We start from the raw sequence: 15,494 nt of genomic DNA, 5'->3' as shown, positions 1-15,494 counted from the left end.
TTCTTGTCTATATTGAATACATATTTTAAACATTCACAGTGTAGGTTGGAAAAAGTATATGAACCCTTAGGCTAATGACTTCTCCAAAAGCTAATTGGAGTCAGGAGTCAGCTAACCTGGAGTCTAATCAATGAGATGAGATTGGAGATGTTGGTTAGAGCTGCCTGGCTCACAAAATGTGAGTTTTCTATTCACAAGAAGCATTGCCTGATGTGAACCATGCCTTCAACAGAAGAGATCTCAGAAGACTTCATCTTAAGAATTGTTGACTGGAAAGTGTTACAAAAGTATCTCTAAAAGCCTTGATGTTCATCAGTCCACGCTAAGACAAATTGTCTATAAATTGAGAGTTCAGCACTGTTGCTACTCTCCCTAGGAGTGGCTGTCCTGCAAAGATGACTGCAAGAGCACAGCACAGAATGCTCAATGAGGTTAAGAAGAGTCCTAGTGTCAGCTAAAGACTTACAGAAATCTCTGGAACATGTTAACATCTCTGTTGACGAGTCTACAATGCATAAAACACTAAACAAGAATGGTTTTCATGGGAGGACACCACGGAAGAAGCCACTGCCGTCCCAAAAAAATATTGCCGCAAGTCTGAAGTTTGTGAAAGTGCACCTGGATGTTCCACAGCGCCACTGGCAAAATATTCTGTGGACAGATGAAACTACAGTTGGGTTTTTTGGAAGGAGCACACTGTGTGGAGAAAAAAAGGCACAGCACACCAACATCAAAACCTCATTCCAACTGTAAAGTATGGTGGAGCTTGCTATCAGCTTGCTATCATCGACAGAAAAATTAATTCCCAAGTTTACCAAGACATTTTTCAGGAGAATGTTAGGCTGTCTGTCCGCCAATTGAAGCTCAACATAAGTTGGGTGACGCAACAGGACAACGACCCAAAACACAGAAGTAAATCAACAACAGAATGGCTTCAACAGAAGATGATACGCCTTCTGGAGTGGCCCAGTCAGAGTCCTGACCTCAACCTGATTTGAGATACTGTGGCATGACCTCGAGCAGTTCACACCAGACATCCCAAGAATATTGCTGAACTGAAACAGTTTTGTAAGGAGGAAAATTCCTCCTGACTGTTGTGCAGGTCTGATCCTCAACTACAGAAAAGGTTTGGTTGAGGTTATTGCTGCCAAAGGAGGGTCAACCAGTTATTAAATCCAAGGGTTCACATACTTTTCCCACCCTGCACTGTGAATGGTTACACGGTGTGTTCAATAAAGACATGAAAACATATAATTGTTTGTGTTATTAGTTTAAGCAGACTGTTTGTCTATTGTTGTGACCTAGATGAAGATCAGATAACATTTTATGACTAATTTATGCAGAAATACAGGTCTTTCCAATTTCACATACTTTTTCTTGCCACTGTATAAAGGATAATAGATATATTATTTCTCCATGTATCAGTGTTTGGTTATTCATTTGCTTTTCTAACCAACATCAGCAAGCGGTCACACTCACCCTCAACCAAAGGACAAAGGATGAGGAGGCTCTAGGCTAGTGACCAGAGCTGAAAGGATGAGGAGGCTCTAGGCTAGTGACCAGAGCTGAAAGGATGAGGAGGCTCTAGGCTAGTGACCAGAGCTGAAAGGATGAGGAGGCTCTAGGCTAGTGACCAGAGCTGAAAGGATGAGGAGGCTCTAGGCTAGTGACCAGAGCTGAAAGGATGAGGAGGCTCTAGGCTAGTGACCAGAGCTGAAAGGATGAGGAGGCTCTAGGCTAGTGACCAGAGCTGAAAGCTCTTCAGCTGCATTTTTATGCCAGGATTCCAATAGAGTTAATATTGCATTTCTGAAAGAGTTTTTTTGAAGTATCCTGTATTTTTATATATATTTTTCTAATCCAGTGAACTCTGATCCTAATTCTGTTCTCTGCAGTGTCTAATTAAACCCAAAACGCAGATGAATGTCCCAGGACCCAGACCCAGAACAGGGTCTCTCTCTCTCTCTCTCTCTCTCTGGGTGTTATAGATCCATGCTGCATGCATGAGAGGCAGAGAGAAACAGATGATCCCCAATACCAGATTTCAAGGCCACGGAGAGGGGAGGGTGACTGGCTGTGTGTGACTGGCTTCCATTAGAATGCCTTTGTAACTGCTATCAGGCTCCAGGGCATGTCATCTGCAGGCACTCCGTCTTCTCTGCTTTAGCTGCACACTCCTGACCCTCTGTGGCCCCCTCCATTCCCCACAGAGAGATGTAGGAGATGCACTTACGTCCCACTCCCCTTCTGGTTTGGGAGGGTGACCACCTCCAGCATGGGCCAGAGGCTGGGATGTGTCAATTTACCCAGCAGTGACAGTATGTCTGTTACCTCCTGGTTAAACAGTGTGTGTAAAGAGCCAGACATCCTGTAATCTCGTGCTGTTTGTCAGCCAGCGGTGAGCTGAGTAGTGTCTTGGTGTGAAGGAACCACCCAGAGTCTGCACCTCAAAGAGCGGGTCTGTGTGAAGGTTAAGAGAAACACTGGAATCTGAGGATTTCACAACTGTTCAGGACAACCTGACAATTATCCGGGATTCAGTCATCATAATTTGTGGTGGCAGATGATTTGGTTGTAAATGTAATGTAGTATTGTATGCAGAGATGAACACATACAACCCCACTCATCTAAACAGTCAGGCATTATCAGGCAGTATTGATGGAAGAGAGAGGGCCCCATGAACCTCCCCTCATTATCAGGCAGTATTGATGGAAGAGAGAGGGCCCCATGAGCCTCCCCTCATTATCAGGCAGTATTGATGGAAGAGAGAGGGCCCCATGAACCTCCCCTCATATTGATGGAAGAGAGAGGGCCCCATGAACCTCCCCTCATATTGATGGAAGAGAGAGGGCCCCATGAACCTCCCCTCATATTGATGGAAGAGAGAGGGCCCCATGAACCTCCCCTCATATTGATGGAAGAGCTACAGCCTTCCCTGTAGCTCAGTTGGTAGAGCATGGTGTTTGCAACACCAGGGTTGTGGGTTCGATTCCCACGGGGGGCCAGCGCAGGAAGAAAAAAAAATGTATGAAATGTATGCATTCACTACTGTAAGTCGCTCTGGATAAGAGCCTCTGCTAAATGACTAAAATGTAAATGTAAAAAAAAAAATGTAAAAATGGAACCTCCCCTCAAGTTTGTTTTATGTTGTGCTGTTACGATTTCCAATAAGTGATCCCCTTAACCCCAAGAACATGTCTTGGAGAAGTAGTATGGGTTGATGTGTGATGGGGGGTGGTGGGGTGCCCCCTGCTGGGACAATGGTGGTAGTGCCGCTGTTGCTCAGCTGCTAGTGGGTTGGTCCTGCTGGAGTATGCCAGGCAACCTTCCCTTTACCCTCCCCTACCCCCTGAGCACCGCAGCAGTCACTCCCCAGCACAGTTTGCCAGATGCCCACTCATTAATCATTGTAACATGTAAGTGGAAGATGTGTGTGTGTGTGTGTGTGTGTGTGTGTGTGTGTGTGTGTGATCTGTGAACTAATGGGTCATATAGTCAAACCGACAACATGCTGAATGATTCTAATGTCAGGGTGGGAAGGAACATTGGGAAGAGAGAAAGGGAGAGAGGATATGTTTTATTCCCTCGGACTACAAGCCTACTCTCTGGCAGATGCACTTTTGACCTTTCTCAGTGAGACATGGAATCAGCTTTGTATATCCTGTGCTGCAGTTCTTTGGGACAGAGATTACCTTCAAACCTTAGACTGTGACTGTGTCACTACAGGGTGTGTATGATGTTAGTAAGTGTGGAAGTGTTTGCATTGGCAAATGAAGGCTAACTGTATGCTGAAACATGTTGGTTTTACCTATGTTATTTTAGCTATGGTGTTGGTGGATTACATTGATTGACAATGTAACTGATGTCTGATCTCCTTAACTCCTCCCATAGGTGAGTCTGGATTGGGGAAATCCACACTCATCAACTCCCTCTTCCTGACTGACCTGTACTCCAAGGATTACCCAGGGCCATCCCTACGGATCAAGAAGACTGTTCAGGTAGCCCACATCCCTCTCTCCTCGACCTCTCACCCCTGACCTAACCTACCTCTCATCCATGTTTGTCTCTCTTCAGGACTGGGACTCCTCCCAAAAACCCTCCATTCTCTCTCTAGCTGGTTCCAAGTCCCCCCTGGGCTCAACCCTCCCCCCTCACCTCTCTAACCATCCCCCATCTCCAAACACATGTGGAAGTTCAACACAACCAAAGGCCAGAGATCACACAGCAAACAAACCCAATTACCACTGGATGGTTACGGTGGCCAGGCCAGAGGCAACGCACCCAGAGAACCAGCAGCCTTATATGGCCTTGATAAAAAGGAGATGGACAGGTGAAGAGGCTGCATCTGGAGGACCAGGGTAGGGGAGGGAGGGGTGTAGGCTAGTTAAGGGTGTTTGGGGAGGTTTGTGTGGCCTCGATTTAGAATGGGGACAAGGAGGGGAGGAGAGGGGGGGAGAGGAGAGGGGGATAAGTTGGACTCAGGCGTGCTGGTTCCTCTTGGGGCCTGAAGGGGTCAGTAGGAGGTTAGGAATGTTCCCATGAAACTCAACACCCAGTGGTGACTTTCCCACCCAACTCTAGACTGCCATCTCTGAGGCATCCTGTAATAACCTCCTGTCTTTAGGACACATATGCAAAGGCACAAACACACACAGAGGTGGTGCTTGATATTTGGGTTCATACTGAGAGCACTGATGTGTTTGGAGTTAGTAACCATGGCAGGCACGTGCACAGATCGGGGTCTACCTGTTCAGAGCACCTACCCCTTTTCCCTACCACTCGCCAAGTGCCCTTTTGTGGGTGGTGATTATATATTTTTTCCGTTGTTCTGAACCCAAGGCAAGTCGCCTTGACGTCGTCAAGTTCGCCACCCCCCGGCCGTTGGTTGGTTGCGCCTGTTGGTCTGCCCTGTATGGAGCTCGCACGCCCCCGGTATCCAAACACTCATGGCTTGAGATGCAGTCACCAGTCGAGTGTGTGTTGTTAGCTACCTAGTTTAAATATCAACAGTACTGCCACAGCAGCTGCAGCATAACATTTTATTAACACTTGATAACACTTCATTTACATGATCAGCAGTATTGGGTCTGGTTGGCTGATGGCCTACCCACAGTAGAGAGGCAGAGAGACCTAGAGAGGAGCAGCTGCATCCACGACCCTCCGACCCAACTTCATCCCTTCTTCAGTCAGGAGTTGCTTGTGTGTGTCAGGGCAGCAGCAACACAGCTAGTCTAGACTCAAGCTAACCACCATACACTAAAATATCCACACAAGCCACTAGCCGGCCATATATCATGAGTTAGAAGATTATTAAAAACATATTATGAAGCTATTTAAGAGCATTGAAGATAAATCTCAATCAGAAAGAAAAAGCCAGGGTGAGCGGCGCATCGGTCTAAGCGGTCTAAGGCACTGCATCTCAGTGAAAGGGGTGTCACTACAGTACCTGGTTCAATCCAGGCTGTATCACATCCGGCCGTGATTGGGAGTCCCATAGGGCGGCGCACAATTGGCCCAGTGTCGTCCGGTGTTGGCCCAGGGTAGGCCGTCATTTTAAATAAGAATTTGTTCTTAACTGACTTGCCTGGTTAAATTTAAAAAAGTATTTAAAAAAAACTAAAAAAACAATTAGCAGATCAATGATCAGCTGATAGACCACCCTTTATTACCCATGTCAATCATGTCTTTAGGAGGCACCACCCTTTATTACCCATGTCAATCATGTCTTTAGGAGGCACCACCCTCTATTACCCATGTCAATCATGTCTTTAGGAGGCACCACCCTTTATTACCCATGTCAATCATGTCTTTAGGAGGCACCACCCTTTATTACCCATGTCAATCATGTCTTTAGGAGGCACCACCCTTTATTACCCATGTCAATCATGTCTTTAGGAGGCACCACCCTCTATTACCCATGTCAATCATGTCTTTAGGAGGCACCACCCTTTATTACCCATGTCAATCATGTCTTTAGGAGGCACCAGCCTTTATTACCCATGTCAATCATGTCTTTAGGAGGCACCAGCCTTTATTACCCATGTCAATCATGTCTTTAGGAGGCACCACCCTTTATTACCCATGTCAATCATGTCTTTAGGAGGCACCACCCTTTATTACCCATGTCAATCATGTCTTTAGGAGGCACCACCCTTTATTACCCATGTCAATCATGTCTTTAGGAGGCACCACCCTTTATTACCCATGTCAATCATGTCTTTAGGAGGCACCACCCTCTATTACCCATGTCAATCATGTCTTTAGGAGGCACCACCCTCTATTACCCATGTCAATCATGTCTTTAGGAGGCACCACCCTCTATTACCCATGTCAATCATGTCTTTAGGAGGCACCACCCTCTATTACCCATGTCAATCATGTCTTTAGGAGGCACCACCCTCTATTACCCATGTCAATCATGTCTTTAGGAGGCACCACCCTCTATTACCCATGTCAATCATGTCTTTAGGAGGCACCACCCTCTATTACCCATGTCAATCATGTCTTTAGGAGGCACCACCCTCTATTACCCATGTCTTTAGGAGGCACTAACTAGCTTGCTTACAATTTGAGATCAGTGAGTGTTGCCCTTTTTCTGAGTCCCTACCCCTGAATGATCTGCGTGGTCCTGAGCCACGGTAAGTCACAATCTCCTGAAATCACAACCGCAGTCATATAAAGCTGCTCCAAAAAATGTGTTTGTTTGTGAGCGAATGTTTGACTTCACTTTTGAATGTAGACAGAAATAAGCTGTTTTGCACATTTGTTGAGGCTTGAGATTCCTGGTTGTGTCTCAGGGGTCCCAGTGGTTCCTGCTGATGTGTTTGATTCTCCATTGAGTGTGTCCAATGTTTAGGAATGGAGCTGTTTGGGTCGGCCAGAGTCAGTGTAGAGGGGTAGACTTGGGGCCAGTGAGCTGTGTGATGTGGCTGCTGAGGGGTAGAAACGGGAAGAGTATTTACATTCCAATCAATCTCTTAACAATCTCTTATGTTTGTCAAATGGTCACATTCTGTCTACTCAGATTTCACTGAACTGATGGGTGTGTATTTTGGGAGTTTCTTCATTTGTTTTTCATTCACTGAAGTTGATTTTTAAGCAGATATGCAGACACACACACACACACACACACACACACACAGTCAAACACTTACATAAGTGTTTTGAGTGCTTGATATATGCCCAGCGTGAAGAAAAAAAAATGGTATGTGTTTTTGAGTGTTTAGAGAGACTGAAAGGGATCAACCCAAAATAACTACCCTTGTGAAACGAAAGTATGCAGCCAAACAGAGAGCCGCTGAAACTAACAGCAGCAGGGAGAGAATGATATATTGGTCTCCTAAACTGTGAGAGAGAAAAAAATCAACCAACACCATATCACTGAGTCCCAGCTGCCACTCTGATCCAGAACCACCCCCATGGGGACAACGTGATAACGCTATTGATGAACTGTAGTGTGTGGAGGCGCTGAGGGATAACATGGGAACTATGGAGTGCTGTTTTAGAGGAACTGTGTTGCTGTTTTACAGGTGGAGCAGTCCAAGGTTCTGGTGAAGGAAGGAGGTGTCCAACTCACTCTCACCATCGTCGATACACCAGGGTTCGGAGATGCAGTGGATAATAGTAACTGGTGAGTAATAGTGAGTATTGGGAGTAATTGTGAGCATGTATGAATGACAGTTTGTATGTTGTGTAGGGAGTGTGAATATATGCTCTCTGAGTCAATGAGAGCCTGCATGTGGAGTAAACAACATTTTCCTATTTTCTCTCTCTGTCCTTAATCATCCCCCTCTCAGCTGGCAGCCTGTCATTAACTACATTGACAGTAAGTGTGAGGACTTCCTGAATGCGGAGTCCAGGGTGAACCGAAGACTGATGCCAGACAACAGGGTTCACTGCTGCCTGTACTTCATCGCCCCCTCTGGCCACGGGTGAGTACTGACACTGACAGGCCTCATAGGGACAGGCCCTTTGTCATGGACCAGTACTACAATGATGCCATAGAACATACAGTATGTATGATGCCTATGCTACCCACCTGATCCACTTCCCTTGGCTCATAAAGAGACTCGTATGAGCTGAAGCACACTTGTTATACAGTATGTGTACTGGATAACATGGATCATAGAAATTATACATTTAAAAACATTCCCTCTATATAATAAAATATGCCATTTAGCAGACGCTTTTATCCGAAGTGACTTAGCCACGGGTGCATCCATTTTACTTATGGGTGGTCCTGGGAATCGAACCCACTATTCTGGCATTGTAAGCGCCAAAGCCATGCTCTACCAACTGAGCTACAGAGGACCATTTCCCTGTGCTGCTTCTGAGTTGGAGTACCCACGTATTTGTATGTGTATTACACTCATTGTTATATAAGCCATGACGTTATTGCTTCTATATACTTTTGATCGTGTGCCTTTGCCTTTATCTATGCGTTTCTGCCTCCCTATGTATGTGAGGCCGAACGTGAACATGAGTGGATTGGAGTGTAGGCGTAGCCATGAGTTCACATATGTGAGTGGGAAGCGAGAGAGAGATGTAGGCTGCCAACGTTGTGACCCACAAGGTTGCATAACAGCCACTAGACTGAGCGTGCTCGGTGGAAGATGTGATGGGAGCGTTCTCACCATCACTGAGCCAGCTAATCAGGAGGCAGCCGCTCCCTGAGGAGCCCCTGAGCTCAGAATCCCTGGGAATGGGAGGCTTTAGTTTCAGCCTTGAAGAACACCTTAATAGCAACTCAGCTAGGCCCACAATTTGTATCATAGCACACCCTATCCAACCGCACACTTTTAACAAACCATGGTTGCTGTAATTATATGCAGCCATAAGGAGTAGGGACCCATGGTTGCTGTAATTATATAAGATCCTAATATTCTTAGAGAAAATGTCAGTTGTTAGACCCACACAAGGTGATGTATTAAGAGATCAGAGGTCATGTCAGCCCTTGCCTCTGACCCCCCTGCTCCTGATAATGTGGAGACAAATTCAGAACATGAAATGTAATCTCTGTCAGGTCTGTCTGTCTCTCGCCCCACACTTCATAATCCTCCTTTACTCCTGTGACCTGTAAACAGCTGGTCTGTTGCTCTGTATCTCTACATTCATGGAATACTCAGCACCCCCCCACCCACCCTTACTGCTCTGCCCCCTCCAGGCCTTCCCTCCGGTCCCTGGACAGAACTCACTCTCTCAGGCCACAGAGAAGAATAGCCCCTTTGTCCACTTACTCCCAGAGTGAGAACAAAGAGAATCCCTCATGAGCCCACCATGACATAATTATTAGTGGTCGCTGACTGTAAAAAAGAAAAGACAGAAAAAATAAGTCAGTCACTGTTTCTTTGATTCCTTTGTACCCCACTGTGTTTTCATGCCAGTGACCCTCTACCGGTGACATAATGAACTGCATCAGTTTGAGCATAAAGTGTACTTATGGTGTTCATGATGTCGGAAACTCTGAAATTTCCGACTTGCTAACCTAGGCGGAAGAGTCGGATCCTGAGTTTCCCAATTGGGAGGTATGAAAATGAAGCTCTACGCAAATAACCTGCGTTCACTTTAACTCTGAGCTCCTGAGTTTCCCACATGACGTGAATGCGGCATAACTGCAGAGAATTATTCAGGACTGTCACATCAAAGCATAGATCAGCCTTCCCTGCCTGCCTGTATTTGTCTGACTGGATGACTGTGTATGATTGTGCAACAACAGAAAGGCAGAATATATTTTTTCAATGTGTGAATTCCCCTTTAGGCTGAAGCCCCTGGACATTGAGTTTATGAAGCGTCTCCATGACAAGGTTAACGTGATCCCCCTCATCGCCAAGGCAGACACCCTGACACCTGAGGAATGCCAGCTATTCAAGAAACAGGTGTGTGGTGTGGGTGTGTAGTAATTATTTGTGTTAGCACAAACACATTGTGTGTACCGGTATGTGTGTGGCAATAACTCATGTCATTTTTACATTCAACTCATCCTCAGATCATGAAGGAAATCCAAGAACACAAGATCCAGATCTACGAGTTTCCTGACACAGAGGACGATGAGGACAGCAAGCTCATCCGGAAGATCAAGGTAGTGTGCAAAGAGAGTGAGAGAGACGGATAGTCAACCTGTATCAGTCCACACTAGTCCCTATCTGCCCTTGTTTATCCCGGTCAGTTTGGTTATCTAATATATTGTGGATACTGTACAGGCTCACTGATTAACTGACGCTGGTCCCTCTGTCCCTGTGTGGCAGGAGCGGATGCCTCTGGCAGTGGTTGGCAGCAATGTGGTGATCGAAGTAAATGGCAAGAAGGTCAGAGGTCGTCAGTACCCCTGGGGCGTGGCAGAAGGTAGGTTCAGCATGTTCCGGGCTGGGTTCTCTGGCTCAGATGAGACGAGATATTGGCATGATGTTGTTGAGGGTTGTACTGAAGAATGCTCTTTATTAATGTCACACACTGTGCCATGCTTGAGGATGGAGTACAGGAGTGTGGAGATCCAGTGTAGGGAAGCTGCATGGTCTTCCAGGACCCCCCCCCCAGATAGTGTGTCTGACAGGGATTCTGGAAAAGGGGGACAGGGATCTAATAGGGTATCATGGTCCCCCTGACAGTAAACACTGTACTGTACCACCCACTGACATCAGAGAGAAAGACTGTCACCCTGTTTTTTTCATCATTGGCCACAATGGATCGTTGTTGTTGTTCTCCACTTGATTTTCTTTTGTTTTTAGTCCCCTGAAAGACTATTTTTTTTCATTTTCAAGTGTTGCTCTGTGGTCGACCGTTTATCACTCTGACTTTTTCATTCTTTCTTTTCTCTTTTTCCTTTCCATCTATTCTTTTCCATGACTGACAGAGGGCATTTTTGGTAAACAAAACCATCTCTCACTTTCTCTACTACTCTCCCTCAGGGCTTCCTCCCCTCTTCGCCTTTATGTTGCTATGACATTAGATTGATGGTCATGGAGAAAACAACTGTTTGTTCAGTGCTGACGCTACTCCTAGAATAAAGCTAAATCACCCTCTAACTTATGTTTATAGGTGCCTAATTATCGTAACATAAAAAGTCATACATTTTCCAAAACTGCATGAGCCACCTTTATCTGTTTTAGTCATCATTTGGCCACACTCATACAATTATAGACATGTTAAGAGATAAAGGCGCATTTGCACAAACTTACTGTATACATAATGTCAATGTGTACACATTTTGCATGCATACTCTACAAATATTCGCTCACGTATATAGCTACACAATCTTGCTCTAAATCCTGGTGCCATGATGCTGTTTGCTGGCACTCCATACCTGTAGTTGCACTCTGTGTCCACAGGGGGTCGATCACTAGTATACTGAACAAAAATAAAAACCCAACATGCAACAAGTTCAAGGATTTTACTGAGTTACAGTTCATAGAAGGAAATCAGTCAATTGAAATAAATAAATTAGGCCCTAAGCTATGCATTTCACATGACTGGGGAGCAGCCATGGGTGGGCCTGGGAGGGCGTAGGCCCACCCGCTTGGGAGCCAGGCCCAGCCAATCACAATTAGTTTTTTCTCCACAGGGGCTTTATTACAGACAGAAATACTACTCAGCACCCCTATACCCCTCCTCAGACGATCCGGCAGGTGAAGATGACTCCCGAGTGGCGTAGCGGTCTAAGGCACTGCATCTCAGTGCAAGAGGCGTCACTACAGTCTCTGGTTCGAATTCTGGCTGTTTCACATCCGGCCGTGATTGGGAGTCCCATAGAGGCTGGCGCACAATTGGCCCAGCGTCGTCCGGGTTTTGCCGGGGTAGGCCGTCATTGTAAATAAGAATTTGTTCTTAACTGACTTGCCAAATTAAATAAAGGTACAAAAAATAAATTAAAATATGCCGGATGTGGAGGTCCTGTGCTGACATGGTTACAAGTGGTTTGCAGTGTGAGGCCGGTTGGATGTACTGCCAAATTCTCTAAAACGACATTGGAGGTGGCTTATGGTAGAGAAATGAACATTTAAATTCTCTGGCAACAGCTCTGGTGGACATTCCTGCAGTCAGCATGCCAATTGCACACTCCCTCAACTTAAGACATCTGTGGTATTGTGTTGTGTGACAAAACTGCACATTATAGTGGCATTTTATTGTCCCCAGCACAAGGTGCACCTATGTAATGATCATGTTGTTTAATCAGCTTCTTGATATATGCCACACCTTTCAGGTGGATGGAACATCTTGGCAAAGGAGAAATTCTCACTAACAGGGATGTAAACAAATTTGTGTGTAAAAGTTTAGAGAAATAAGCTTTTTGTGTGTATGAAACATTTATGGGATCTTTTATTTCAGCTCATGAAACATGGGTCCAACACTTTACATGTTGCGTTCATATTTTTGTTCAGTATACATTGCATATTGATGCATAGAGCATTTTACAATAAGTACCTGGTCATGAGCGAAGACATTTTTCACTGCTCTTGGCTCATTCAATGGAAACATCCATGCATGTATCATAACCTAACAAACATTCGTAGCTAAAGCTTAAAACTCCAGATGGGCAGCTGACCTCTTGCTCGCGATATTTCTGTTGTTTTAACGTCAGAGCACTGAACAGTGAGGGAGCAACAACCATTCAGTCCAGCATACATCAGGAGTTTTCAGACAATCGGCCGAGGGTGTATCTTTCCATCAGAGCTACAACCCTTCTTTGTTGTGTCCCTATCACCCTGTGAACCCAACCCTCCTCCACTCCCGTCCCATCACTGAGGCTGGCCTGCCCTGCCAGCCATCATATACCCCCTCATGTAACCCCTGGTTCAGTAGACAGTCAGGGTGGACAGACTCGGGTTATGGGGATCACCTGGGCAGGACCTGGGCTCCTGTGTGCCCTTCCCTCCCTCCGTCAGAAGTCACTCAGGTAGGTGTCATCCGGGGATTGGTTGGCAGGCGGGGCTCTATGCATGCACCTCATCATGGTAAGGTGTCCTCCTCCTGAGGTCCAGCGGGATGCATATTGGGTTTAGCCCTAGAGGAGGTGGGGCCTGGGGAGAGGAGCCATGTTTTGATCAGGAAAGAGGAGCAATCCACATCCTCAGCAGCAGCATAGCATCTCTGCAGTCCTTTTCCAGAATCCCATGTGATCTTCTAACCGTGTGTTTGTCTGAGCAGAGAGACTGTATGGCCATCTAATCAGCTGAAATGAATGGCTTAGGGCAGTAGTCTGTCTGATCGGTGAGATGTTTGTCTGTCTGCCTGTTGTTGTTTACTCCATGTATACTACTGAATGTCTGTCTGAACGGTGGTCCAGTGAGATGTCCGGTCTCTGTGTTAGCAAGCAGTGATAGGTTTGACTGTGTCTGTGTGTAAACTAAACAATGTGTCTGCTCAGTGAACAGTCTGACTGACTGAGCATGGCTCCTTTTGGCTCATGAATTTGTGTGTTGACTGTGTTTGACTACCTAACTGTCTCATCAGCTAATAGGCTGTGTTTAGATTGTACACTTGACTAGCTGAGTGACCCAGTGCTTTTTGGCTTCAGAAGTAGATATTGTCCCGTTTGATCCGAGAGCCTTTGTGATGTCGTTAGACACAAATTATTATTGGGAACTCTGGGAAGTGGTGTGTATTCTACCAGTAGACACAGTAATGATGGCTGGCCGTGTGATGAGATTCATCTCAAAAGGTCTCTGACATCTCTTCCTGTTTCAGTGGAGAACGGGGAGCACTGTGACTTTACTGTCTTACGGAACATGCTGATCAGGTGAGAGACGGAGGATGCATGTCAAAGTGATACATACCGCAGCATTTACAGTATGTACAGTGATACATACCGCAGCATTTACAGTATGTACAGTGATATCGCTATAATTTGTGATATCGTTATTTGAGATAACATTACCAATTCCCTCCTGTAGGACCCATATGCAAGATCTGAAGGATGTGACCAACAACGTCCACTATGAGAACTACCGCAGCAGGAAGCTTGCTGCCGTCACCTGCAATGGAGGAGTGGACACCAGCAAGACCAAGAACCAAATGACCAGGTAGGAGAGAGACCTTAATCATCAGAGGAAATACCACAGATCTGATATGTTGAATAGTATTCAGACAGTAATAATCTAAATGATGTTAAGAGAACAAATAGCAATATCATTAATTTGCTAGGAAGCTTATTTCATAGATGAACCTTTGGTTTGATACTTTAAGTAAGGTATTGTCATACTGTCGTTAAGTGACAGTTGACAAGACTATATTAGATGTGATTCATGAATCACTGGTCACTGTTAGTGATGCTTGTTGTCTGGTCTCTCACCTTTGACCTGTAGGAGCCCCCTGGCCCAGATGGAGGAGGAGCGGAGGGAACATGTCATGAAGATGAAGAAGATGGAGACTGAGATGGAGCAGGTGTTCGAGATGAAGGTCAAGGAGAAGAAACAGAAACTGAAGGACTCTGAGGCCGAGGTGTGTGTGTGTGTGTGTGTGTGTGTGTGTGTGTGTGTGTGTGTGTGTGTGTGTGTGTGTGTGTGTGTGTGTGTGAACCAATGGGGACAGGAGAGGTAGAGAGAGTGTTTGTCTGTGTGGGGGTGTATTTGTGTCTTAGTAAGTTTTTGCCTCCCTTCCCTTCTCAGCTGGAGCGACGCCACGAGCAGATGAAAAAGAACTTGGAGGCTCAGTATAAGGAACTGGAGGAGAAGAAGCGCCACCATGAGGAAGAGAAGTCCAACTGGGAGGCTCAGCAACGTATACTGGAGCAGCAGAAACTTGACGCTTCTAAGTAAGTGGCTGACACATTTACTCATCCTTGCTCTTTTTTTCTCTCAGACAAACATATAGTATGTTTTATCTATTTCTCTCAATGTAATGCAATGCTGAAATGTGAAATCTCCCTTTCCCTTCGTCTCTTTTTACAGGACCATGGAAAAGAACAAAAAGAAAGGAAAAATCTTTTAAGAGTTGAACCTGTTCCTCCAATGAAATATTACAAACTTGTTTTTACATCCTTTTAGATTGTCACACAATCTGTAACCCGCAAACCACACCACACACACACACACACACATATTGTACTATAGTAGACATTCCATACCAACATTCCGAATGTATGTTTCTCTTGCAGTACATGTCAGACATGGACCTCGCACATCACTAACTCACTCTCATACAGTACATACAACAACACACCCCAATTACACACTCGTACACCACTACACACACACACACACACACACAGCCACATCACACACACACACACAGCCACATCGCTCTCTTGGAGTCTCTGCCAAAACCTTAACCTTTTATGTGGGAATGAATGTGAATGTGAAAGTCAATGCCTATTCTTGACATGGAGGAAATGATGTCCCTCTGATCTTTGTAGTTTTACACATGGCAGGCACCATGCGTAGTCATCCTTTACACAAGTGTACTACAGACTGTTTTCTAGATGCTGCTCTGGCCACTTAACTCGCCTGTTTCTTCCAGCAGAGGCAGCTCAAGTCTTAGACTATTCACAAGCACACTCCATT

The 15,494-nt window shown here is 45.6% G+C and overlaps 1 protein-coding gene across 2 annotated transcripts in view; it reads left to right on the top strand.

Annotated features, from left to right (window-relative positions):
- LOC106573652 (septin-7) overlaps window positions 1–15,223 on the top strand; it is a 32,226-nt gene extending 17,003 nt beyond the window's left edge. For both annotated transcript variants that reach the window (XM_014148897.3, XM_014148896.3), the window contains exons 3-13: window positions 3,892–3,998; window positions 7,530–7,630; window positions 7,797–7,931; window positions 9,758–9,875; window positions 9,986–10,078; window positions 10,245–10,341; window positions 13,681–13,732; window positions 13,887–14,015; window positions 14,298–14,433; window positions 14,601–14,746; window positions 14,883–15,223. In XM_014148897.3, coding sequence (XP_014004372.1) covers window positions 3,892–3,998; window positions 7,530–7,630; window positions 7,797–7,931; window positions 9,758–9,875; window positions 9,986–10,078; window positions 10,245–10,341; window positions 13,681–13,732; window positions 13,887–14,015; window positions 14,298–14,433; window positions 14,601–14,746; window positions 14,883–14,922 — 1,154 coding nt within the window. In that variant the 3' untranslated portion in view covers window positions 14,923–15,223. The remainder of the gene's footprint in view (window positions 1–3,891; window positions 3,999–7,529; window positions 7,631–7,796; window positions 7,932–9,757; window positions 9,876–9,985; window positions 10,079–10,244; window positions 10,342–13,680; window positions 13,733–13,886; window positions 14,016–14,297; window positions 14,434–14,600; window positions 14,747–14,882) is intronic.
- Window positions 15,224–15,494: the final 271 nt, after the last annotated feature.

This window comes from Salmo salar, chromosome 16 (genome assembly GCF_965601325.2).
Source record: "Salmo salar chromosome 16, fSalSal1, whole genome shotgun sequence".
In the NCBI taxonomy this organism is placed as follows: Eukaryota; Metazoa; Chordata; class Actinopteri; order Salmoniformes; family Salmonidae; genus Salmo; species Salmo salar.
The sequence above is the reverse complement of the archived record's forward strand: the minus strand, read 5'-3'. Positions and strand labels throughout refer to the sequence as shown.